The 26,403-nt window shown below is 41.2% G+C and overlaps 1 protein-coding gene across 1 annotated transcript; it reads right to left on the bottom strand.

Annotated features, from left to right (window-relative positions):
* Window positions 1–972: 972 nt before the first annotated feature.
* Window positions 973–26,403, bottom strand: mgst3a (microsomal glutathione S-transferase 3a). Its single transcript, XM_043699852.2, has 6 exons — window positions 26,270–26,403; window positions 18,665–18,791; window positions 12,701–12,774; window positions 6,409–6,466; window positions 4,828–4,900; window positions 973–1,238 (listed from the first exon to the last, which is right to left on the bottom strand). Exons 2-6 carry the CDS (start codon window positions 18,779–18,781, stop codon window positions 1,102–1,104), a joined length of 459 nt encoding a protein of 152 aa, XP_043555787.2. The 5' UTR covers window positions 18,782–18,791; window positions 26,270–26,403; the 3' UTR covers window positions 973–1,101.

The following is a 26,403-nucleotide window of genomic DNA, read 5'->3' as shown; positions in this document are numbered from 1 at the left end:
ACCCCTTCGTCTCTTGCTTGAAAGAAAGGTAACCCGATATCTGTAAATTTTGCCTGCTGAAATTTAAATGGGGAATCCCAAGATGGATATGTAGCTATACAATAAATTGGATTTTGATACTACTAATCTGTATTAAAGTTCTTAGTACTGACTTTTGATGTGTAAAAGCAGAAGATTAACGTGTTGCTTGGCATCTGAAAACTCACCATTTTCAAATGGGTGGAAAGGTAAATTACAAAAATAATTAGCAAATTGTTTTGTTTTAAATCATGGATTCAATTCTGTGTAAACTGCAGACAAACTACCTTGCACTTAGTTTAAAAGGTTTGTAAACTTTTTTCAGGACAGAATGTGTACTGTTATTTCTATGCAACATGTTCATTAATGTTACTTTGCCAATTTCCAACAACTGAATTTCTTAATGACTGAAGAATACACCAGCTTTCAAAAAAAAGGACCTTGTGGAAATAAACTGAGAGAATTGATGTTATGTAGTGTTTTTTGTTTATATTACTACACTTAAAAGAACCAGTTGCTGTTTTCACAGTGCCATTGAGCCGCTGCTGAGACAGATGCTATGTTTACTAAAACAGGCAGATGCGGTTTCAGTGTACTGCTGAACTGCTGTACATGTTGTACTAACACATCATCTTGTGAGTAAAGGCGAAATTCCTTGGATGAGGCTTTAACCTCACTCATTTGGGTAAGAATGCTACAATAGAGCCGAGCTGATAATTAACCTTATTTTCCCCATTCTCAACTTCTGCCCTTTCCAGAACTAATGGCAGGAAAAAAAATAGATTATGTAATCGTGGCTGATATTTGAATTGCAGTCTGGAGCTTGTGCTGTTCAACCTTCTAGTTACTGAATAAGGTGAGATGCTTAGTTTAAGGAACACTTACATTTTCCAAAATGTAAAAAATATAAAAAGTATGTATGGAAGAATACTACTTCATAATTTAACAAAACAATTACCATATGCAAGAACTTTATTCTCATTTTATAAAAAGGTCCACCATACAAACATCAGAAGCAAGTGGTTGCTATTAGAGATAAAGTTACTGCCAAGTGATTTTGCTAGGAGTATACGCTCATCAAGGTTATAAATTAACTTTCATAGGCCTCCCATAGCAAGATCTGTGCCATCCCAGTTGTTGAAATCCAAATGCTACTGCAGTCCCCATGAGTCCCAGCAGTGCTATTGAACTAAAGTTACCATATCTTCTCTTGCTAGGATCTAAGAGGGAACACAAAGGAATTATGAATTTCAGTTAATAAAAATGTAATGCAAAGTAATTAAAAAAAAAATGCTGGCTTAACCTGATGCTCATATCCATCACATTCTTTCAATGTTGAATGATGACTAGTTCACCATTAGACAAAGGCAATTTAGGGATAGACAACTACTGGTCTAGAAACACCACCCCACTTCAAGTTGTGAAACCGAAAATTAGTGCAGAAGAGCTTTTATAGGATCGGAATGCTTTTAACCCTATAATTCAAATTGCAACATGGGAGGAGTGTAAATAAGCAATCTTGGGCACATTTGATATTAGGACAGAAAAGCTTGGTCCGTGTGTTATGCTTTGAGGAGGAGAGTGATTGATTGGAGCAGATGTTGTACGAGGTAAAACATTTCTGAGCACTCTGAAATTATAAAATGTGACAGATATTCAACCCAATGTTTGAAAATTCCTTGGCACATCTGTTTTAGTGCACTATCAGCCCAATAATGCTTGAAAACCCCTGTAAACACAGGAAGATGTCTTAAAAGCTCCTAACCTTTGTTGGATTTTGCATTGGCAAACTAGCAAATTCTGTTTAACTTGGACAATTGTGAAGATCTGGATCAGTCAAAGAAGCAACGGAATGCAGTCTGTGTAAAGCAACTTTAATAAAGTAAGGCAGCCTGACGCAATTCTGTCCAGCAACATACAGGTTAAAGCTTCTGTGCTATAAGAAATTGCACAAGAAGCAATTATGTTTTTCAAAAATCAGTACAGCCTTAATTACAAAAAGAGTCCAAACTACTATAATAAGGTGACATGATTGGATTAGCCTAATGTCAACGCTATTTCCTGGGAAACCGTTCTTGTTTTACTCTATCATCTACCCATGTTAGCAGTTCAAGGTTAGTTCGAGTGGTTCATAAAATTAATTATGAAAACTCTATACTGTTTGCCTTATCTTCTATTACAGCTTATTCGGCAAAGCAGCAGTGTAGGGTTCACAAAATCAAATCATAACTTGCAGCCATTTTGGAGGAAGAGCAAGCATGGCATTCTTTGGGCTGCCATAGAATTGGATTAATTTGATCCATGCCTTCACATTTATGATGTGATTATAGAATGACTAAAGGGGGCAAATAAGGATTCAAAATTTGAATCCTGGCTGTTGTCAGAAGCAATAAATATACATAAGTTTTTAATAACACAACAAAATGGCTGCAAGTTATGATTTGACTTTGTGAACCCTACACTGCTGCTTTGCTGAATTAGCTGTAATAGAAGATAAGGCAAACAATAGAGTTTTCATAAAGTGAATTATGAATCATTAATTGACCACTCGAACTAACCTTGAACTGCTAGCATGGGATGACAGAGTAAAACAAGAACTGTTTCCCAGGAAATATTGTTGACATTTTCCCTGGAGCGTCTGAGGCTGAGGGTGACCTTATAGAGGTTTACAAAATTATGGGGGGGCATGGATAGGATAAATGGACCAAGTCTCTTCCCTGGGGATGGGGAGTCTAGAACTAGAGGTTTAGGGTGAGAGGGGAAAGATATAAAAGAGACCTATGGGGCAACGTTTTCACGCAGAGGGTGGTACATGTATGGAATGAGCTGCCAGAGGAAGTGGTGAGGCTGATACAATTGCAACATTTAAGAGGCATTTGGATGGATATATGAATAGGAAGAGTTTGGAGGGATATGTACTGGCTGGTGGGACTAGATTGTTTTTACCTCGTTGTGTAATTTTTAACAATGACCGCAGATGCTGGAAACCAGATTCCAGAATAGTGCTGGAAAAGCACAGCAGTTCGGGCAGCATCCGAGGAGCAGGAAAATTATGCTACTTTCTCCCCAACCCCACCCTCCTTTCATTTCTCTCCACTTTTCAGGCACTCTGCCTATATTCCTGATGAAGGGCTTTTGCCAGAAACATTGATTTTCCTGCTCCTCGGATGCTGCCTGAACTGCTGTGCTTTTCCAGCATCAGGTTATAGTCCAACAGGTTTAATTGGAAGCACACTAGCTTCCAGTTAAACCTGTTGGACTATAACCTGGTGTTGTGTGATTTTTAACTTTGTACACCCCAGTCCAACACTGGCATCTCCAAATTGGGACTAGATTGGGTTGGGATGTCTGGTCAGCATGGACGGGTTGGACCGAAGGGTCTGTTTCCATGCTGTACATCTGACTCAATTAGGCTAATCCAATCATGTCACCTTATTGGACTTCTTTTGTAATTAAGGCTGCACTGATACTTAAAAATTTCTTATTGTGCAATTTCATCACTGAGCACAGAAACTTTAACCTGTGTGTGTTGCTGGACAGAATTGTCAGGCTGCCTTACTTCATTAAACTGATCCTTGCTTTATACAGACTGCATTCCATTGATTCTTTGACCGATGTCAAGGCCAAGGGGTCCCGGCTGGGATCCAGATCTTCAGTTGCAGTGTCTATGGAATGCTCCATATTCCTACAACCCTTCAGGGAAAAAGCATTAAGAAAAAAAAATCTGCATATTAGTCTATAAATTAGATGAGCAATATTGTGAAGTGTTAGAGACAAGAAGTGGGATTTTTAGGTGCATGCAGTTCAGTGCAAAACCTTAATCAGGCCCAGATTGACCAATGTGCTATTTCAGAGAGGCTTTTGAAACAATGTCTCTGATGAAGGTCCTTTTTGTTTCCTACTGAAAATTAATTAGTTAGTTATTAAAGACGTAAAAATTTTGGATGTGAAGTTTTTTGAAAGAGGAAGCAAAGCCACTGATTGGATGGAGACTGAAAATTAGAGGAAGAGATTGGTTTCAATTGGAATACAGTTAGGAAAGACCAATGAAGGTGAACTTTAAGTTGTTCAACCTGGATCTAGGTTAGCTCTTCATATTTGCTCAGTTTGACACACACAATGGCTTCAGCAGGAACGTGTGGGAGACTCAAACACAGAGTGTGGGTTCTCCATTTCTCATCCCCCACCTTGAGGTCAGCCTACCTCCAGGTTGGGCAGGGCACACACTGTAGGTGCCAGCGGTATAACTACCATTCTTCTATATACTCCCAAGTTTTGAGCCTGAGAAACCTAGCCCTGCCATTGAAAGTTAAATTGGAGGCTGCCAGTCTTTGATATTTAAATTACCAATCTGTCTCCCTTCACCTGCCTGCTCCTCCTGGGTTGAGATCAGATTGACTTTTCTTCTCCATTTTAAACCTCTGATCTAGCTAAGCACTTGATTTAGCAGTTAAAATTAATCCCAGTGTATTTTAAGCAGTACCTTAAATATACAGTTTTGAAAATAAAGCAAATTTAAAACCATTGTAGATGTCCTCATTAAAGTGTATTTTTACTTTTAAAAGAGTTAACAGTTGTTTCTTCAGCCGATTTTACCTGTGCTCCTAAAAAAAAGTTAACTTCATTCAGAAGAATTGCTAACTTTTTAGCTTCCGTTAATGTTTAACCCAAATAGGTTAATTATTAGGAAATCAAAGTGCAAGTTGTCATCTCATCCTGTTGAGTATGATTAGTAAATGCCTACATTTCAAATGATGCAGAAATGAAAGCAGTTTGTTTTATACACTTGATTTAGGATAAAGTATTTACCTCCACTGGAATAGCCATGTGCATAAACAAGTCTTCCAATTATCCAAATTCCACCGAGTGTACTTGCCAGTCGCTTTTTAAAAAAAAAGAAAAAAAAACACCATTGGTAAGATTCCCTGAACTTGGAATACTTGACCGGACTGGACTACAGACAAGCACGTGTAAAGTTACTGCTTGTAAAGTAGGAAAGGGTGCACTTTATTAGCCTCGTGTTAATTTGAGACATTGACCAGAGATATGGTCAAAATAGGTCCACTGTGATAGTTCTCCTACTTTCTTCACCAATATTCCCTCTTTAGCCAAAACCATGAATTAACTTCTTTAGTTGTACATTTGCTTTTTGTGGTATCTTGTGGTAGCTGCTATCCTGATGACAGATTCAGAAATATTTTGGGGATAAAAGAAAGTCTAGCATGGGGAGCAAGAGGGTTACTGTAGCTCAATTAACTGTGACCTCAGTTTTGTGTTTGAGATTCATCGTTTGATTTCATCTAACATTCCCTGTATCTATTAACAAGATTCTCTATTCTGGATTGCCATTTGTAGCTAGGTGTGGCAGTGTGTAGCACAGTAGAGATTTTTGACTATATTTGTTTATTTAGCAAATGCAAGTCTCTTAAGCAAAGTTCTTATTCACTTGAGACGCAGGCATTGCTAGCTGGCCAGCATTTATTGCTGGTCTCTAGTTGCTCTTCAAGGTGGTGGTGAGCTGCCTTCTTGAACCTGTACAGACCACATGCTGTAGGTTGACCCACAATGCCCTCAGGGAGGGAATTCCAAGATCTTGACTCTGCAATCTGTGATATATTTCCAAGCCAGGGTGGTGAGCTGTTTGAAGGGGAACTTGCAGATGGTGGTGTTCCCAATGTATCTCTTGCTCTTATCCTTCTAGATGGAAGTGGTCCTGCATTTAGAAGGTGCTGTCTAAGGATCCTTGGTAAAATTCTGCAGTGTATGTTTTAGAAAGTAGTAACAGCAGAGTGTCAGTGGTGGAGGGAGTGGATGTGATGCCCAAGGAATGGGCTGCTTTATCCTGGATAGAGTCAAGTTTCTTGAGTGGTACAGGAGCTGCACCCACCCAGGCAAGAGGAGTACTCCATCATGCTCCTGATTTGTTCTTTGTACACGGTGGATAGGCTTTAAAACTGAGACAGAGGGTTCCAAGTACAGAGGAAATTGCTTGGAAGAACATTCAATTTCTCTACAGTAAGTTATTTTAAGGATTCGGTCGGATTCCCTTGCACAACTCCTGTCAACACAATGTTAAAGATAAGAGGAAAATCTAACTCCATGTTTTGGTAATGCATTATTTTACTGTTTAAACATCGTAAAATTGAAGAATCAAAATAGATTGTTGGTCTAATTTAAAATATCCATACATGATCGAAAAAAATTGTATTTTTAATCTGATGTCAGATTTTGTTTATTTATAAGTAATTGGGAAACATGAACATTAGCTCTTATCAGCTTAGCACCTTTGTTTAAACAATGAAGATTACTTAGCAAGTTGCATTTTTCAAAACCATGATGGAGGAAAATGATGATCAAAAGAAAACTTTAAGAAATTGTAACGTTACTTACTGGACGGTATATTCCACCGACTGCCAGAAAGAATAGGAATGCTGGATATGTTTCTAGTCTAAAATATTTAACAAGAGAGAAGAACTTATCATTACAGTTGATTCCATTCCATCTTTTACAAAATAAAAGTCCGACACAGGTAAAGTGTTTGAAAGTGACTAATTGCATCAACTCTCAAACAAAAGATCACTCAACTTATAGATGGAGCTAAATTCAAACAGTTAACCAGCTGGAATTTCCTGTAATCTCGATCTACAGGCATCCTGTGTGGGGAGGGACAGGCAGGTCAGAGGGCCTGCTCCTAGGTCTAGCTAAAGTGGCAGGTAACAGCTCCAGGCACCGGTTGTGTAGGGGACTGTTGCACCTGACGGGAGAAAGTGAGGAATGCAGATGTTGGAGATCCGAGTCAAAGAGTGTGGTGCTGGAAAAGCACAGCTGGTCAAGCAGCATCCGAGGAGCAGAAGAATTGACATTTCGAGCATAAGCTCTTGATCAGGTATGCAGTCTGCCCCTCTTTTGCAGTTATGTCCCACTTGGGTGCTCCCTGGAAGAGTAGAGATCTTCAGAGACTAGTAGGGGCTATGGTGTATCACCACCCTGGACACCATTATTTGAATTTAGTAAGTTTCCATTTCCTTAAAATTAATTTGTCAGCTACTCAATTGTATTTTGTTACAATCCCCCACTGGGAGATGTTAAACAAGAAATAAATGCTAACTGACCTCAATAGTTATTTATGTAGTCAAGCCTTGCATACCAGCTATGTATAAAGGGAGGCAATTGCATTAAAAAGCAATATTTAGTGCCTGAAGACATTAATGTATGTAAATGGAGTCCTAGAATATTGAAGGTGTCAACAAACACTGGAGAAACTCAGCAGGTCCGACAGCATCATCTGCAGAGAGAAACAGTTAATGTTGAGAGTCTGATATTTTCAGAGATCTGACTAAGTCATATCAAACTCAAAAATCCAGTCTTTGTCTCTCCAGCATACTGGATTTGAAATAAAAACCTCATATTTGCTTTTTTTTTTCTCTGATAAAATTACACCACTTGCTGGAATTTCGTGCTCCAAATAGAAGTTGAAATTTAAGACAAAAAGAATCTGTTCAATTTTGGAACAAAGCCTAGGTTAGCCGTTCATTAGTTTAGCCTGCATGAAACTAAGGTTCAAGAATAAATGGAGTCTTTTTAAAAAAGCAGCAGCTTTGTTACAGTAGCATATAAAGGAGAAAAAAAAACTGCGCTTATTTCAGACATCCAACACCTTCAAAGTGCTGGAGAAACTCAGCAGGTTTTTGTTATAACGCTAGGCAGGAATGTCAAGTATTTATCCATTGCAGTCACTTAAGTCTACATATTTGTGATCAATCTGTTTAGAGATGTTATTACACACATCTGACTTGAATGTTTGAGCAAGGAGCTCGGAGATAGAGACACTCACCATGCAACAAGAACCTCCATTCCTTTTTATAAATTTTTTTTTTTTTTAAAACATTTATTTCAATTAATCTACCACCAAATTGCCTACGTCTCTAGTTTAAACATTTGGTGGAGTAAAAATGTATGCCACCTCTTCGCCCTCCCCCCCAAGAAAGACAGGGTAGGAAGACTTGTAGTCTACTTTACTGCATTCCCTTTTTTAATCCTAATTTAAAAATAATACAGTGGAGGAGAAAGCCAGTCAGTCAGGTTAAAAACTAGGTGATGCGTAGTTGTGACCGAGTGGTTAAGGCAATATATCCAAAATTAGAGGTGGCCCTGCTCAGGTTTGAATCCTGCTAACCAAGTTTGTCTGCTTTCCTGTTTATGAGGCTCATGAGACACTACCTCTGGATCAGAAGGACTGGGTTCAAATTCCACCTGCCCTGGAGGGGTGTCATAACTTATCCACTAAAAATAATGTAAATAGCAACTTGATCAAACAGCAATGCAAAGCCCAACCTTCTGCTCTTTCACAAATTTTTTTTCCCCAGTTTATCTCTTGGTCAGTTTAAAAGGCAGTGCAAACCAAACCCCTAACCATTCATTGTGTCAAAAAAGGTTGTGCCCCACCTTATGATTGCTGATTGTAAAAGATGAAGGGTCAGTAAACAAAGAGCACAGATTTACAGAGAAACAATGTTCAATATTTATCAATTCTCCTGAACTAAAATAAAAACTCTTGTTTTGCCTCCTACTTCAATCTAGTTCCAGACCTTGCTGTAACTCCTCAAATAGTTCCCCAGTACTTGACTTTTGACCATCTTTCCAACAAAATGGCTCACCTCCCTTTCTTATTTTGGAACTTCAGCTCCCTTTCCATGAGACAAATATCCTTCTGAAGTCTGTTGCTATTTTCCTCATGTGTATCATCTTAAAGTTTTAATATTATAGCCTCTAAATCCAGTACTCAAAAACAGCGCATGCAATACTGAAAACTATGGACTGAAAATAGCCAAGAGGTTCAAAACAAAAAAAAATTCAACTCCATTTGAGATCGTTTGGTAATTGTGTTTTCCCTTAAATGTGTAGGCATCAACATTTAACAAGTGTGATACTTCAAACAGAGTTTTGAAATTTATATAGTCACTAAATACAATGCCATTATTAACACCTCAACAAAAATTCACATCAAACACAACATCATAAGTACTGCCAAGAACATTTGGTGCTATTTAGTCTCTACGGCTGCTCAGGTTATTACTACAATGCAACTTTACTGTTCATGTTGATTTCCCCAGGCTGAGATTTCTACCTTATGTGGGCCATTGCTAAGACTAACTTTCTTCCACTTCCAAACACTGCTAGCCAACAGATTCTTCACCGGTGTGCTCACTAAAGTTGAATGTCCCATCACTACATGTTCCTGAAACTTGAATTACTTGGTGACACTGCCTTCATGTTCATGTGGAGCGCTAAACAAATACAATAATGCATGGTCACTAGTTGACAAAGTTAGTTTATAACAATTAAAAGGGAGCAATTCTTAGAACAGCAAAATTCTTGAAGGTTACAACAGATCAACTTAAAACAGTTGAATTACATGGGGAGGAATCTTGTAGGGGTGTGGGCGATGGAGAGATTTGTGGCAAATTCGGAAGAGAAGGTTTGCAAGCCTACTCTCCACTACAGGAGCATCTCACGGTCTCTTATGCTTTGAGGGTTCTCACTATGCAGGATGAGTTGTCAATCAAGGGGGGTTCTTGTTAGCGCTATTGCCCAACTCGCTTTATTAATATAAACAGAAGTTGCTGCAAAAGCTCAGCAGGTCTGGCAGCATCTGTGAAGGAAAATCAGTTTTAACGCTTGAGGTCTGGTGACCCATTCTCAGCTGAGGAAAGGTCACCACACCAGAAACGTTAACACCGACTTCTCTTCGCACATGCTGTAAGACCTACTGAGCTTTTGTAGCAACTTCTGTTTTTGTTTCGGATTTACAGCATCCACGGTTCTTTTCGTTTTTATTTCGCTTAATTAATATTCAGCTTCCTAGCTTACCAAACAGGGTAAGTGTTGAAAAACTAGATTGGGTACCTAGTGAATTCAGCCCAGCACTTGTCCCTAACGATCGCCCTTTGTGTGTGACCAAACAGCACCATGGGTCCACAAGTACAAGCTGCACACATCCCTCGTCCATTGGCATTTGTGAACACATCATGAATACATGTTTACATTACACTGGCAGCTAACATTGCGTGTAGGAACAGGAACCCAGTTTATGGATTGAACCAGGCTGTAACTCAGGACTTGTTTGCTCTCTTTGTGCTTGTAAACGTAGTAGCATTCCTGCCTATTTATACAGTACAGAAAGAGAGCCTTCAGTCCAGCTTGTCTGCACTGACCAGGCATCCTAAACTAATCTAATCCCATTTGGCCCACATTCCCTCTAAACCCTTCCGATTCATCCAGATGCCTTTTAAATGTTGTAATTCTATCAATCTCCACCTCCTCTGTTCCATACACACATTATCTTCTGTGTAAAAAGTTGTCCCTTTCCCCCCTCACCTTAAACCTATCCCTCCAGTTTTCCTAACCTGGGAAAAAGATCTTGGCTATTCACCCTATCCAAGCCCCTCATGATTTTAAAAGCCTCCGTAAGGTCACTCCTTAGCCTCCGATTCTCCAAGGGAAAACAGCTCCAGCCTATTCAGCTTCTCCCTATAGCTCAAACCCACCAATCTCAAGAACATGCTTGTAAATCTTTTCTGAACCCTTTCAAGATTAACATCTTCCTTATAGTAGGGAGACCAGACTGAACTCCGAAAAGTGGCCTCACCAATGTCCTGTACTCAATACACTGACCGATAAAGGCAAGCATCACCTTTATCACCCTGTCTACCTAATACTCCATTTTCAAGTAACACTGAACCTGCATCCCTTGGTCTCCTTGTTCAGCAACAAGCACTAGAGCCCGATCATTAAGTGTATAAGTCTTGCTATGGCTTGCCTTACCAAAATGCAGCGCCTCACATTTATCTAAATTAAATTTCATCTGCCACTCCTTGGCCCACTGGCCCATCTGATCACAGTCCCATTGTACACGGAGATAACCTTCTTTACTATCCACTACACCACCAATTTTGGTGTCATATACAAACTTACCAACTATACCTCACGTATTGACATCCAGGTCATTTATACAAATGATGACAATCAGTGAACTCAGCAGCAATCCTTGTGGCAAACCACTGGCCACAAGCCTCTGGTCCAGGAAAAGAAAACCTTTCATTATTACTCTGTCTCTTACCTTCAAGCCAATTTGGAATCCAGTTTGCTAGGCTCTGTATCATACCTTGGGCACTTTGGGCCAAAATATTATCAGATTGCTAGACCGATGTGCTGTTTTGCACAGGCATACAGACCTGCTGCTTAACTTTGATAGGAATTTGTCCTGGGGTGGGATAAACAGCTTCACATAGATTGACTGACATGTAAGAGTGCCTAACACTGACGCCACGTGCCAACCGTAAATACACTGCATGTATAATTCAACTACATGGTCCCTTCAGAAACTGGAGGGAGCTAGTTCCCAGTCCAGTCAAGGGTGGTTACTGTTTATTGAGACTCCATGGGGGGGGGGGGGGGGGGGGGGAAAGAGAAGAAAAAGAAAGAAGAAGAAAAAGGATGAGGAGGAAGGCATTTGCAGAGCTGGGCAAAGAATGATAACTGGTTGGGCTAGAGATGGGGTGGGCTAATGGCAGGTGAATTTGGAGGGGATGTTATGGGGGGGGAAAGAGGTTGAAGTTTTCAGAATACAGGACATGGCAGGCCATGGGAGAGGAGTGCTGTGGAAATGACAGCCATTGTGCCTTCTAAAAAGATACCATATAGGATCGAGGTGAGTGTCATTGCTGTGTTCTACCAGGAGAAATGGAGGACAGTCATGGATAAAGTTCAGTGTGGTCTTCATGTTTTGGGGAGGGGGCTGGAGGCAAGAGACATGATGTTTGGAAATGTGCTGTTGGGATGGTGCAAGATGAAATAGGGACATGAAGGCACTGGGAGGTGAGGTACTGGCAACCATTTGATGGTGCCCACTGTAAAGCACATGTTGAATTTGTCTAGTTGCTTGCATGTATGTGACATTTGTTGAAATGCCCAGCCATGATTGAATGGCAGAGTGGACTCGATGGGCCGAATGGCCTTACTTCCGCTCCTATGTCTTATGGTCTTATTTCCCCACTTGACCATGTAGCTTTAGATGGTGGTGATTTAGAGAGAGCATTCACACTCATGGAGCTAGGGACAGGTAATCTGTAATGGTTTAAAGAGCGAAAAGGTTGAGAAATTGGGGTTTGTATGTGCAGGGACCATCAATCATGTGAGCTCTGTGCAATGTTGCTGTGAAGGGCAAATCTGGATCGCTTGGTATGGTGCGCAGCAGTCTTTCAAAGATGGCCTAAGGGCCAGGGTTTCTCCTCCATTTCAGAGGACTGGAGAGTGGCTTTTGGGGAAATGGTATGGGACAAGATGGTGCCAGAATTAGACACAAGGGGCACTACATGGGCAGTGTGGAGAGTCAATGTGGCAAATTTGGTGAGGAAAATTCACTAGGCCACATGGTGAAAATCCTTCAAAGAAGAAAGACCTTCATGCAACTCATACCTAGCCAACAACAAAAAAAAAATCAGTTTAAAAATTGCACAAATCTTAAACATTGTATAAATTATAAACACAATTAAGCAACTTCTTCCCAGGGTTTGACCTTCAGCTGGGAACTTTTAATTGCCCTTTTGAGATATAAAAAGAACAGATACAAAATCGTGGGAACTGAGCGTGTGTAAATTACCGCTGATTCAATCACACTTACGTATTTTGGTGAGCACGTTGGATACAGTTGAACAAATGTCCATTTTCTGGATCGTCACTGTACATCACAGGATACTTAATAAAGAAAAATAATGTACATTGTTAGAACAGAGGATCCTTAATGTTGCTATTTAAAGCAGGAGAGACCATACACAACCAAACTGCGTCTAACATGACCATAAAACCCCTAACAGTGTGGGAGGAGGCCGTTTGGCCCATTGAGTACTCACCGGCCCTCCAAAGAGCATACCACCCAAATCCAGTCCCTTACCCTATCCCATATCCCTACATTTACCCGGCATGGGATCATTCACCGCCACTGATTAGCCACCGCCCACTGGCCACTGAAGATGATTCACCACTGCAAATAAGTCTTATATTTTGAATATTGGTGGTAGCGTTTACTTGTTTTAATAACCATTAGTATATAAGCCAGGTAACGGAGCAGAAGAAAAATTTCTTTTGGCGGATAGTGGTCAAGGAAGTAATCATATAATATTTGGTAGGGAATCTTGGATACATCATTTAGCAGAATCGATCACAAATAAAGCTAAACAAAAAAGAGATGCAGACGATAGAATTTTAAAAAAAAATTGTTCTTGAATACGGTGAAAGAAATAGTTTAGAATATATTAGAGGAATAGTGCATAACTATCAAATGAACTAAAATTTCATTGTTTAATATTAATGTGAGATTTTACTGCCATTATAAAGATATTTTAAATATATTTCCTTTTCCTGGTTAAAGTTTGTAACTCTTTTGTATGTAACCAATAAAATGATTTATTTTACCTTTTTTTTTTAAAAAAAATCAAAATGTAGTATGTAGTTGTATAAATAAAGGGGACTGAAGTATGAAAGAACAGGCGGGAGGGAAAACAATCAGTACATATATATATTTCTGGTGGCAAATAGTCTCCAGATGTCAAATGACCCCAGTGAAGAAATGCTGGTGGAGAACTGGCAATGGCTAATCATCGGCGACAAATTTGCCGTGGCAAATCGTCACCAACCCACATTTACCATGGCTAACCACCTGGCTAACATATCCTGAACACTACGGGCAGTTTCAGTATGGCCAGTCCTCCTAACCTGCACATCTTTAGACAGTGGGAGGAAACTGGACCTGGAGTGAATTTTCAATTGGGATTTTATTAGACTTATTGTTGCTCCCAAACATGCAGAAACATTGTGACAAGTCTATACCAATTTAAAAAAAAAACTGACTTTTTACAGGAAATAAATCTGGCCTTTATTTACTTTTTGATTCATTTATGGGATGTGGGTAGTGATGGCTGAGCCAGCATTTATTGTCCATCCCTAGTTGCCCAAAGAGCAGTTAAGGCTGTATCACAGAGCTGTGGATCTGGAGTCAAATGTTAGACAGAGTAAGGATGGCAAATTTCCTAATCTAAAACAGGACATTTTTGGGCGGATGAGCAAGGCAAGGAAATACGCAGTGAACAGTAGGACCTGAGGGAGCACAAAATCCTTGAAGGTAACAGGACAGATAGATAAGATGGCATTTGGGATTCTTTCCTTTATTATGAAATTAGATCTTGGTTAGACAACAGCTAGAATACGGTGAACCATTCTGGTCACCACACTACAGGAAGGATATGATTGCATTGGAGAAGGTGCAAAAGAGATTCATCAGAAACGTTGCCTTTGCTGAAGTGGTTCAGCTTTGTAGAGAGACTGGATAGGTTGGGGTAGTTTCTGTAGAGCAGAGGGGGGGGGGGGGGGGGGCGGAGGGACCTGATTGAAGTGTACAAAGTTATTACAGGCATAGATAGGAAGAAACATTTAAGACGAGGACAGGGTTGGAAGTTAAAGGAAGAATCTTTTCTGAAAGTGGGTAGAGGCAGAACCATCGTGCCATTTAAAAATAATTTAGATTGTCACTCGAAGAGGCACAGCAGGCAAGGCTATGGGCAAAGTGCTGGAAAATAGGAGCAGAGTAGTAGGTGCTGGTGACTGCCATAGACATGATGGACCAAACAGCCTCCCTCCATGTTGTAAAACTTGGGGAGTTTATGGCTTTATTGGTGAACCAAAGGGGCTTTTAATAACAATTATCAGTGGTTACATGGTCACCATTAGGCAAACAATCACTATTTTTATTTTTGGACAGACTTTTATTGAATTTGGAATTCCACCATCTGCTATGGTAGGATTTGAACACAGGTCCCTGGAACATTGGCCTCAGATTCTGGATCACTAGCCAGAATGCCACCAGTACCCCAAAATTACCTAGCTTATCTTTTGTGGCAAGTGTAGTGGGTCATCAATTTGTAAAAGCAGTGACATTATGACACAGTCATAGAGAAGATAACAGCAAAGGGCTGTTTTGGCAACGTGTGTGGTACCTTTACTTCACTCACTACAAGTTACTAACTGATTTGTATATTTATAATGTAATCATTCTTTCTGCAGACTCTGGCTCATTGTAACTGAAGGGCTAGTATGCAAATAACAAACGTTGCTGAGCAGGTTCACGTGGTTCATTAGTTGGTTTCCTAACTCCCTCATATATGGGCTACATATGCTTCCTCTTGTGGGATTGTCTAGGACCAGACGGCCTAATCTCAGGGTAAGGGATCACCCATTTAAGACTATAAAATATAAGAGCAGAATCAGGTCGGTCAGTCCATCGAAGTCTGCTCCACTATGACTGATATGTTTCTCAACCCTATTCTCCTGCCTTTCCTCTGTAACCCTTGATCCCCTTACTAATCAAGAACCTATCTTTGTCTTCAACAGACTCAATAACTTGGCCTCCACAGCCTTCTGTGACTTCCACAGATTCACCATCTTCTGGCTGAAGAAATTAGTCATCTCAGTTCTAAAAGGTCATCAAATTAGAATATGTACTCTTGGGTCCTAGTCTGTCCTACAAGTGGAAACACATCCACTCTATCCAGGCCTCTCTGTATTCTGCAAATTTCAATGAGATCACCCCTCATCCTCTATAATCCAGAGTCCTCACCTGCTCCTCATAATGACAAGCATTCATTGTCAGGATCATTCTTGTAAAGCTCCAAGACCTGCACATCCTTCTTTAGATGCAGGGCTTAGAATATTCCAAATGCAGTCTGACCAGAACCTTGTACAGCCAAGCATTACATTCCTGTTCTTGTATTCTAGTCCTCTTAAAATAAATGCTAACACTGTATTTGCCTTCCTAAATGAACCTGCAAGTTTACCTTAAGAAAATTTTGAACTTGGACCCCCATTCCCTTTGTACTTCAGACTTCTGAAGCATTTCCCAATTTAGAAAATAGTATACACCTCTATTCTTCGTGAGAGAGTGCAGAACCTCACAATTTATGTCAGAGATGAGGAGGAATTTTCTTCTCTGAAATCAATCAATCAATCTTTACTGCAGAGGGCTATTGAGGCTTGGTTGTTAAGTATAGTCAAGGTTGAGGTAAAACAGGGATAGGTATCACTACACTACTCAAACCAAACTTTAGAACATCTGAAATTTAAGTTCTGCGACAGCCTTATGCAGTTCGGCCTCTTCCAACTGCTTTTCCTATCTTTACAGCTAACAAAGTCCTACCTCATGAAACCTCACCTCTCAATTCGCACATTGCTGATTCATCTCATGGTGCACACTTTATACTGTGACAACAGAACAGGAAAGGTTTTCCACTCTTCTTCCAAATCACATTCAAATTTATATTACATATTCATTCTCACACCCAGACAGAAAGATAAACATTAGATTAGATTATATTAGATTACTTACAGTGTGGAAACAGGCCCTTCGGCCCAACAAGTCCACACCGACCCACCGAAGCGCAACCCACCCAGACCCATTCCCCTAAATTTACCTCTTCACCTAACACTACGGGCAATTTAGCATGGCCAATTCACCTCACCTGCACATTTTTTGTTGGATTGTGGGAGGAAACCGGAGCACCCAGAGGAAACCCACGCAGACACGGGGAGAATGTGCAAACTCCACACAGAGTCGCCAGAGGCGGGAATTGAACCCGGGTCTCTGGCGCTGTGAGGCAGCACTGTGCCACCGTGCCGCCCATCGGAGTTTTTCTAAAAAAAAATTGAAGCAATGCTCTATTCCAATCCTTTCCCCATAGTTTCTAAATTGACAGGAGGGGTCAAATCAGGATTAAGTTTCAAGTAGAAGTTCAAAGTTTCCAGTCAAATTCAAAAGATGAGTTCTTCTTAGCCAAACATGTATCAGTTTATGCAAAAAAAAAACCCAACACCAGTATGGACATCACTCACTGTCGCTAAAAAGTTTATTCACACACAAATCAAATGCTCGATTTGGCTCAGGAAACATTGAACCAACCGGTTTTTAGTATTTCTGCGTGTTTGATGTTGATACCCAAAGTATGACTAAGTTGAGACTTACGTATTACAATATCTGGGATTCACAGAATAATCATTCCCTGCACATAATCTTCTTACAAAGTAGATTTGCCACTGGAATCTAAGGATGTAGAAAGCTGTAGCTACAGTATATTCCTTTAAGGCTTTTCTCCCTCTCAAAGTTTGTGAGAAGATTTGTAGCTCGGGTGCTAGTTGTTGTGGTTCTGTTCACCGAGCCAGGAATTTGTGTTGCAGACATTTCGTCCCCTGTCTAGGTGACATCCTCAGTGCTTGGGAGCCTCCTGTGAAGCGCTTCTGTGATCTTTCCTCCGACATTTGTAGTGGTTTGAATCTGCCGCTTCCAGTGGTCAGTTCCAGCTGTCCGTTGCAGTGGTCAGAATATTGGGTCCAGGTCGATGTGCTTATTGATTGAATCTGTGGAGGAGTGCCATGCCTCTAGGAATTCCCTGGCTTTTCTCCCTCTCCTTGAGAAGTATGGGTATTCGAGTGAGACTAGAGCTAGACAACTACAGAAAGCAAAATCCCAAGCAGCACAACACTCCTGAGCTAGAGACATCCCACATGAGGTCAGGATATACTGGCTACCTACTGGGAGATAAACCAATTAGATAATGATTTGGAGGCGTCGGTGTTGGACTGGGGTGTACACACACCACCAACTTATAGTCCAACAGGTTTATTTGGAAGCACTAACTTTTGGAGCACTGCTCCTTCATCGGGTGATTGTGCCCTTTGTTAAACAAGACCGAGCCTTTAGCTTCTCAGGTCTGAATTCCAACACAGTTTGTAGAATTCACAAAAGGATGGGAGTGAGATGAGGCAATATGCTGGTTATTCTTGCTCACCCTCCCTTTCCCGCTGGTGCGTTGTCTAACGTTGTTGGCAGTCAGTAATTGAGTCAACATCTTGCTTTGTTCTATTAAGCTTCTTGAGCTACAAGTCAAGCAAAGCAAACAAGATTGAAAGACTCTGAGGGTCCAATTATAAATGACACAGTTTACAATTATACACCAAGGTTTCAAAATCACTGTTGAGAAACCACAATACAAAAGTGTAATCAAGGTTAAGAAGTGTTACTGTGAAAAGGCTGAGTGGAAAAGCCATGTGACATTATAGATCACACACAAGAAAGTCAACAGATCAAAGATGAATGGCATAGCTAATGTGCAATTTGACAAAAAATGTAATTAAGTAAAATTTGCCAAGTCTTGTAAATCTCCACATCATACGCCTTGTTCAAACGTCCTACACTTGAACTAGTCAATAACTCAGTTAGCCACTGGAATTCAGAGAGCAGTCGAAAGGTATCTTGGAGTATAGAAGAGTAAAATTAGGTGAAAGGTTTTCAAAATTAAACAGGATAGGCTTCAACTTGTCATTTCATCTTTGCCAAGCCATGCAGCACACACCACTTACACCACGCTGACATCAGACCCGAAAGGCCTTCAAACGGCCTCTACTGCTTTGTCGGACATCTTAAGACACACCGAGGAAAGGTATAGCAGATGATGCATCAAACACGTCTTCATTGACAGAAATTGCTTTTTTAGTAGGAAACACAGGCAACTCCAGCCTGTAATGCTCCTTGGCATAAACTCACCTCCACTTTGTACTTCTTGCGCGCTGCCGAAACTTTGAAAGCAAGGTAACTGACCATGGCAAAACTGGCAGCGCCAGTCAGCACCACAGCTCCATACTCTTTGGAAAGTACCACCATTTTTTTGGCCCTTGAAAGAAAAACAAGAGAAGAAAAAAAAATGTATTTTGTTCTGGCGATAAATATATATCTTACCAGGTTAGGTTTTTGACGACTAATTGTCCCAATTATGGCCATGTCCTGCCCCTAACAATTAAATTAGGCTTTCAACAAGACCTTCAAAAGGCAAAACAGCCAAAATACTACAATTCCTCTCAGAAACCAGAGTCTTCCTCATCAGTTTAGTAACTGAGGACTTCGGAGCAGGACCAGACCCTTTGACTCATTGTGTTCTTATTGGATGGCAGAACAAACTCAATCAGATGAGCCATTCTTAAGGCTACTTTTCCATAGGATGAGAATTCAACCGACTAAAAAGGACCCTCGGATAAAGATTTCCCATCACCATCTTAGAAAAGGAGACCTCTTATTTTTAAAAATGATGTCCACCAGTCCTACTCTCCCCATCCATGTAAATATCCTCCTAGCATCCACCCTATCAAATCCTGTTGGGATTTTATACACTTCAGTAAGATCATCTCTCATTCTAAACTCCAATAGGTAAATTCAACACCTCTTCATAAGGTAAGTATACATCCCAGAAATGGGTGAAATGAACTTTTCCCCCCAGATTGCTTCTTCCATGAAAAGAGGATGAAGATGAAGAACAAAACTGTACATGGTATTCCAGATATACAGTCTCACCAAGGCTCTATACAGCTGCAGTAGAATTTCAATACTTTTACATTTCATTCCCTTTGCAATAAATACCAACATTCAATTTGCCCTCCAAATCACTTGCTGTACCTGCATATTAACTTTGACCCACTTACCTGGATACCCAGATACCGCTGCAATAACTACCCATTTAAATGGGCCAGATTTCATCTAGAAGATAGCATCTCTGACAGTGCAACACTCCCTCAGCATTGCACCACAGGTTGGGCTTTGTTTTTCTTCAGATGGTTTTGATTGTGAAACTTGGAGATTTAACCCAGAGCCAAGAGTGCTAACAACTGAGCAGACAGAGGGAAGGCAAATTAAGGGGGAGAAAGGAGAGACTACCAGTCAGTCAGATTTTCATCAATGTTGAATCCAGTTATTCGAAATGAATTTTTGAATGGCAACATAGGTCTTGTTTATAGGTAAGCAGACATTCTAGGAGGAAATGAATGGAAAGAGATTGCCAGATAATCCACCGGCAGAGTCCACTGGGTCAATATTGGGAAGAATGAACAGGATAGAAAGAAGAGGAAAATAAACGTCAAGTAGGGAAGGCAAGCAAGAATAGAATGGGACAGTTTGTATTTTTGCTGATAAAGAGCTAGGGTCCCTTGAGAGAATACCAAGAAAGTCACAGACAATAGCTGTAGAACCATCCAAGAGGAGGTCAAGTCCAGGATGGCAGCAGGAAAAACTATGATCAAGGAATACACACATCAGCTTGTGGTACAAACAAAACCGAGCCAGATCTCCTGAAATGGGAGAAACGAAAAGATGCGTGATGAAGAAGAACAGTAGAAGGCCTAAAGAGGCAAAAAAAAACAAATGGAAATTGAATTCAAAGCTTTGGAACAGGAATGTCAGCCAAAATGGAATGGATGTAAGGAAAAATTACATAGTGAGGTTAGGATAGCTATACCCGGTAATAAACAGGGACGAGAAGGAAAACTATTAGAGGGAGCTCTCAATGCATTAAGGCAATTACCAGCAGGGAGGGGGGGATTCTGCTTGGAACATTGATAAACTGATTTCATCTGATTTTGGAAAGAGGCGTTGGAATGATGGATGTGGGGAGAGGGGGCATACAAATAAATTCTTGATAGAATTTGAAGGGTGCTGACATGATCAGAAGATTTTTAAAAAGTGCACATAAACTGAACTTCGAGAGTAATCTACTCTCGAAGTTCAGTTTATGTGCACTTTTTAAAAATCTTCTGATCATCTGTCAGCACCCTTCAAATTCTATCAAGAATTTATTTGTATGCCCCCTCTCCCCACATCCATCATTCCAACGCCTCTTTCCAAAATCAGCTGAAATCAGTTTATCAATGTTACAAGCAGAATCCCCCCTCCCTGCTGGTAATTGCCTTAATGCATTGAGAGCTCCCTCTAATAGTTTTCCTTCTCGTCCCTGTTTATTACGGGGTAATAAACTTCTGATGGAGCCACCAACCCTGGCCACCAGGGGAAAAACAATCTATAAGTCTATTGCAGACTTTGAACTCCCCATTAAAGTGACATTTAGACTGATCGATTATTCTTTAAAACCAAACTGTATCTCCAACTTCTGATGACAATTGAAGGTCAACAATATTTCAGCACCAGGCTTGCTAGTGATGGTGATAGTCAAAAATTAAAAATTAAACTGGTGGGCATATTGACCTGCCAAATCTGTTAGTATGCGTCAAAACCAACAGTGCACTGGACACTTTGAAATCTTCACCTCATATTTGTGGGAAGAATGAATAAGATGGGGAACAGTAAACCTTTAACTGGGGACAAGGCATATCAAAGGATAGATACCACCAAACCAATTAGCAGCTCCAGATGTTTCATATCACATTCAAAGCTGTATGCACGATGGCTGAAGACTTTAACAATTGACACAGAATTGAAGGAGATGAATTCCCGCCCCCCCCCCCCCAACATTAAGCACAGTAGCAGGTGGGGTTTAAAGACAGGATGCAAATGTTGAGATGTACAAGGATGTGGTCAGAGATGATCAGATCTGTTGTTAAGGGTATGGGATGTAGGGTCACACAAGAGAGTGAGGTTGACAGGGTTACTACAGGGAGAACAGATCAAGGAGGACAGGACGACAGTAAAAAATCAGAGGACTGGGAAAGTGAATTGCATGGAGGCCAACTTTGAGTAACAATAGAGGCTACAGACTGACTCATTGTAAAAGCTGAGGGAAGGAAGGAAATCTTGGGCAGAAAATTGTGATGGGCATGGGATTAATCATGTTTAGATCAGAGTGGTGCTGGAAAAGCACAGCAGGTCAGGCAGCATCCAAGGAGCATGAAAATCGATGTTTCAGGCAAAAGCACTTCATCAGGAATGGAGGCGGGGGGATGCTGGGGAGAAGGTAGAAAAGAGTACAATAGGTGAATGGGGGTGGGGATGAAGGTGATAAGTCAGAAGGGAGGGTGGAGCAGATAGGTGGGAAGGAGGAATGGCAGGTTGGACAAGTCATGAGAATGGTACTGAGCTGGAAGGTTGGAGCTGGGGCGAGGTGGGGGGCAAGGCAGGGGGGAGGGGAGGGGAAATGAGGAAACTGGTGAAGTCCACATTGATGCCCTGGGGTATGAAATGTTCCGAGGCAGAAGATAAGGTGTTCTTCCTCCAGGCGTTGGGTGGTGAGAGAGGAGGCCCAAGACCTGCATGTCCTCGGCAGAGTGGGAGGGGGAGATGAAGTATTGGGCCACAGGGCAGTGGGGTTGATTGGTGCTGGTATCACAGATGTTCCCTAAAGTGCTCTGCGAGACAGCGTCCAGTCTCCCCAATGTAGAGAAGACCGCATCAGGAGCAACGAATACAATAAATGATATTGGTGGATGTGCAGGTGAAACTTTGATGGATGTGGAAGGCTCCTTTGGATGGAGGTGAGGGAGGAGGTATGGGCGCAGGTTTTGCAATTCCTGCGGTGGCAGGGGAAGGTGCTGAGGGGGGGGGGGTGGACCTTACCAGGTAGTCACAGTGGGAACAGTCTTTGCAGAAAGGGGTGGGAAGGGAAATATATCTCTGATGGTGGGGTCCGTTTGAAGGTGGCGGAAATGTCGGCGGACAATGCGGTTTATGCGAAGGTTGGTAGGATGGAAGGTGAGGACCGGTGGGGTTCTGTCCTTGTTACGGTTGGAGGGGTAGGGTTTGAGGGCAGAGGTGCAGGGTGTGGATGAGATGTGTTGGAGGGCATCTTCAACCATATTGGAAGGGAAACGGTGGTCTCTAAAGAAGGAGGCCATCTGGTGTGTTCTGTGGTGGATTATGGGATTAATAGTGGGAAGGAGAGAAAGGAAGCAGAACATGACGAACTCTGAAGTGGATAAAAGGTGGTAGGTATGTTGTGTAAAGAGATAGAGATGAGATTTATATTTTAAAAATCTCAATTTCCATGGAGAAGGCAAATTGTCATATACTCCATTAAATGCATCATACCCTAGCCCATAGCATACTTAACTAAATGAAATTGTTACTTTTATTAAGGAAGTGAGTAAAACAATCAAAATTTGTCATTTTGTTACCTCTAAAAAGTGTTTCAAGCCACACAGAAAAGGAGGGAGGGGAGCTGTGCAAGGTACAAACAACATTATCAATGACCAAGTTACTCAAAGATAATCTTAACTCAATTCTTATCTCAAGTCAAGCATTAGCTTTATACAAAATGGTTGAGTGAAAGGAGACTGGAATTTGTCCACTCACACAGGAAAATTGGGTGGAAACTATTCATTTACAAAAGTCTCAAGTATAACTCATGCAGAAAATAATCAAGAAACCTATTATCATTCATATCAGGAGGACTGGAGTACAGGAATGCAGGAGTTAAGCTGCAGTTATACAAAAGGTGTGATTAGAGCCCACTTGGAGTGCTTTGAGCAGATCTGGGCAGCACACCTTAGGAAGGATAATATTGGAGGGAGTACAACATAGGTTCTCTAGAATTTAAAAAAAAGGTAGTGTCATCTGATTGAAGTCATCAAGACATTAACAAGAAAAGACAGTGAAGATAAAGATAAACTATTCCCACTGGTTGGGGAATTTTAGAATTCGAGGCATTGTCTGAGAATTAGTGTCTGATAATTCAGGAAGCACAGCTACACACAAAAAGGTGGTAAAGGCTTGGAACTCTTCCACAAATGGCAGTGGATGTGAGATCAGTTGTTTTAAATCTGAGATCAATACATTTTTCTTCAAAACGTATTAAGAGATATGGGCCCAAGGCAGGTTTGTGGAATTCAGCCATGATCTCATTGAATGGCAGAACAGGCTTTTGAGTTGGGGTTTGCAGAAGGGTGGGAGAGACAGTTCATGAACCATTTCCTCAACAGAATGATAGCAAAATCCCAGCATCAACCACTCAAGCCTTATGGCTTTGGAAGGCAAATTAGTTACAGCCCTGCTTCCATATATGACAGTTGTGCCCCACTCTGACCTTGTCTGTCCTCAGCATTTCGGAAAGGCAAATCTGGATAGAATATACACTTAACGGTACGTTCCTGGGGAGTGTTGCCAAACAAAGAGACCTTGGAGTGCAGGTTCATATTTCCCTGAAAGTGGAGTCGCTGCTAGACAGAATAGTGAAGGAAGTGTTTGGTGTGCTTGCCTTTATTTGTCAGTGCATTGAGTATCAGATTTGGGATGTCACGTTGCAGGACATTGGTTAGGGCACTTTTGAAATACTGCATTCAATTCTTGTCTCCCTGCTATAGGAAGAATGTTGTGAAACTTGAAAGGGTTCAGAAAAGATTTATAAGAATGTTGCCAGGGCTGGAGGGTTTGAGCCACAGGGGGACTGAATAGGCTGGGGCTGTTTTCCCTGGAGCATCAGAGGCTGAGGGGTGACCTTATAGAAGTTTATAAAATCATGAGGGGCATGGATAGGGTGAATAGCTAAGGTCTTTTGGGGAAGTCCAAAACTAGAGGGCATAGATTTAAGATGATAGGGGAAAGATTAAAAAAAAGACACCAACGGGTCAACTTTTTCCACACAGTGTGGTGTGTGCGTAAAATGAGCTGCCAGAGGAAGTGATGTAGGCTGGTACAATTATAACATTTAAAAGGCAAATGGATGTGTATATGAATATAAAGGGTTTAGAGGGATATGGGCCAAATGCTGGCAAATGGGATTAGATTAATTTAGGATATCTGGTTAGCAAGGATAAGGTGGACCAAAGGGTCTGTATGACTATGAAATTTCAGTCTGTAATAACCAAGTTCAGGCTAGGATAGTTTTTAAAGAATTCTGTCTATAGAAAACAAAGGATTTGGAAACAAACATATTTCCACATGCGGGGGAATTCAAAAGCCAGGGTTATAAGTACAAGCCAGGAAAGTCACTAATAAGTGCAGAAGGCATTTCCTTACTTTAAAGATTGTAGACCTCACTATCAAATCCAGTGACCGAAGCAAATAACACATGATTCGGGGGAGCTAGGTGAGAATGAGTGATCAATACAAATCTAAGAAATAGAAGCAGGAATAGACTAGACTGCCATCAACTAGGTGAAAGTGAGGACTGCAGATGCTGGAAATCAGAGTTGAAAGTGTAGTGCTGGAAAAGCACAGCAGAACAGACAGCAGCCTTTATCAGAAGGGCTTACACCTGAAATGTCTATTCTCCTGTTCTGCAGATGATGCGTGACCTGCTATGCTTTTCCAGCACGACACTCAACTGCCCTCAAGCCTGTTTCAGCATTAACTCCATTTTCCCAACCCTATTCCCATTGTGCCCAACCATTTAAATCTACTTCTGTCCTGAACATAGTCAGCGTGGAGCATCCACATCTCTCTGAGCTGAAGAATTCCAAAAAATACCAAACTCGAGTGAAAGAAAGGCTTGTATCAGTCTGTAATTAGCAGCCAGCTACTTGAACACTATGATTCCTAGCTCTACAATCTCTGACATTGAAACCAGCTTCTCAGCATCCGCCAGGTCAAATACCTTTCTGAATTTACACAACATGGCACTGTTCCTCATTCTTCCAAACTGAGGTGAATGCAGGCCCATTCCATACTTAACCTTCAACTCAAGACAGCCCTCAAAACAAAAATCAATCCGATCAACATTTGTCGCCCCACCTCTTAAGGCACAAAACCTTCCTGAGGCGGAGTCCAAAACTGCACATTGAACTGCAGGTGTGGTCGAACCCAAACTCATTACAATCGGAGCCAAGATATGACCCCCAACCGCTTAATGTTCATTCCTATTCTGCGTTTTAGACAGTCTTGAATCCCTGCTGAAATATCTCCCACAATTCTTAATATTGAAGGCTCTTTTTAAAAAAAAAAATCCAATTGTTCCCAAACCCAATCACCCTGTTAACAACACCCTAAAGAAGAACCAAATAAAACGGTCAAGCACAAAGGGTTCTGGTGAAGGGGACAGTTGGAATGGGATGGGAGAGGGCGGAGGGTAGAGCCGGGCATAAACAATCCGCTTCGAAGGGCCTGATGGTGCATTCAATGTAAGAAAAGGGAGTATCAAGAGCTTGTGGGCAATGAAAGCCTCATTTAAAAATCAACATTTTGACCTTGGGTTTGCGGGAGGGCGTCAGAGACAGTTCACGAACATTTCCCCAACAGAATGACAGCAAAATCCCCAGCATCAACCACACAAGCCTTATGACAAAGAGAGAGAGTTGTTACAGCCCTGCTTCATGTATTATGGCAGCTTCGCCCCAGTCTGACCTTGTCTGTCTTCGAGTCAATTCAATCCTGTAATAGCCCAGGTTTCAGCTACTGCTCATCCCTTCTCCTCCTAACACCCCCAAATATAAGCGTACGTACCCGAGTTACTGCGAGGTGCTCCTACTCCTGCCTTTGTCTGAGCCCGAGTCTCCACTCACGCGAGTCAATCAATTACAAAGCCGGGCGTTCACAGAGACACAGCACAAGGGTGGTTTGGAAAAGGCGGATTGCGG

The sequence above is a fragment of the Chiloscyllium plagiosum genome, unplaced genomic scaffold, assembly GCF_037043375.1.
Source record: "Chiloscyllium plagiosum isolate Xiang-an unplaced genomic scaffold, Cpla_swu_hap1 HiC_scaffold_9, whole genome shotgun sequence".
Lineage (NCBI taxonomy): Eukaryota > Metazoa > Chordata > Chondrichthyes > Orectolobiformes > Hemiscylliidae > Chiloscyllium > Chiloscyllium plagiosum.
This window is presented reverse-complemented; position numbering and strand designations above follow the sequence as displayed.

Coding starts and splice junctions, on each gene's coding strand:
- mgst3a (XM_043699852.2), bottom strand. CDS start 18,781: ATGGTGGTACTTTCCAAAGAGTATGGAGCTGTGGTGCTGACTGGCGCT. Junction 6,467..12,700: donor CAACGTGCTCACCAAAATAC/GTAAGTGTGATT, acceptor TAAATATTTTAG/ACTAGAAACATATCCAGCAT. Junction 1,239..4,827: donor ACATGGCTATTCCAGTGGAG/GTAAATACTTTA, acceptor GTTCCCTCTTAG/ATCCTAGCAAGAGAAGATAT.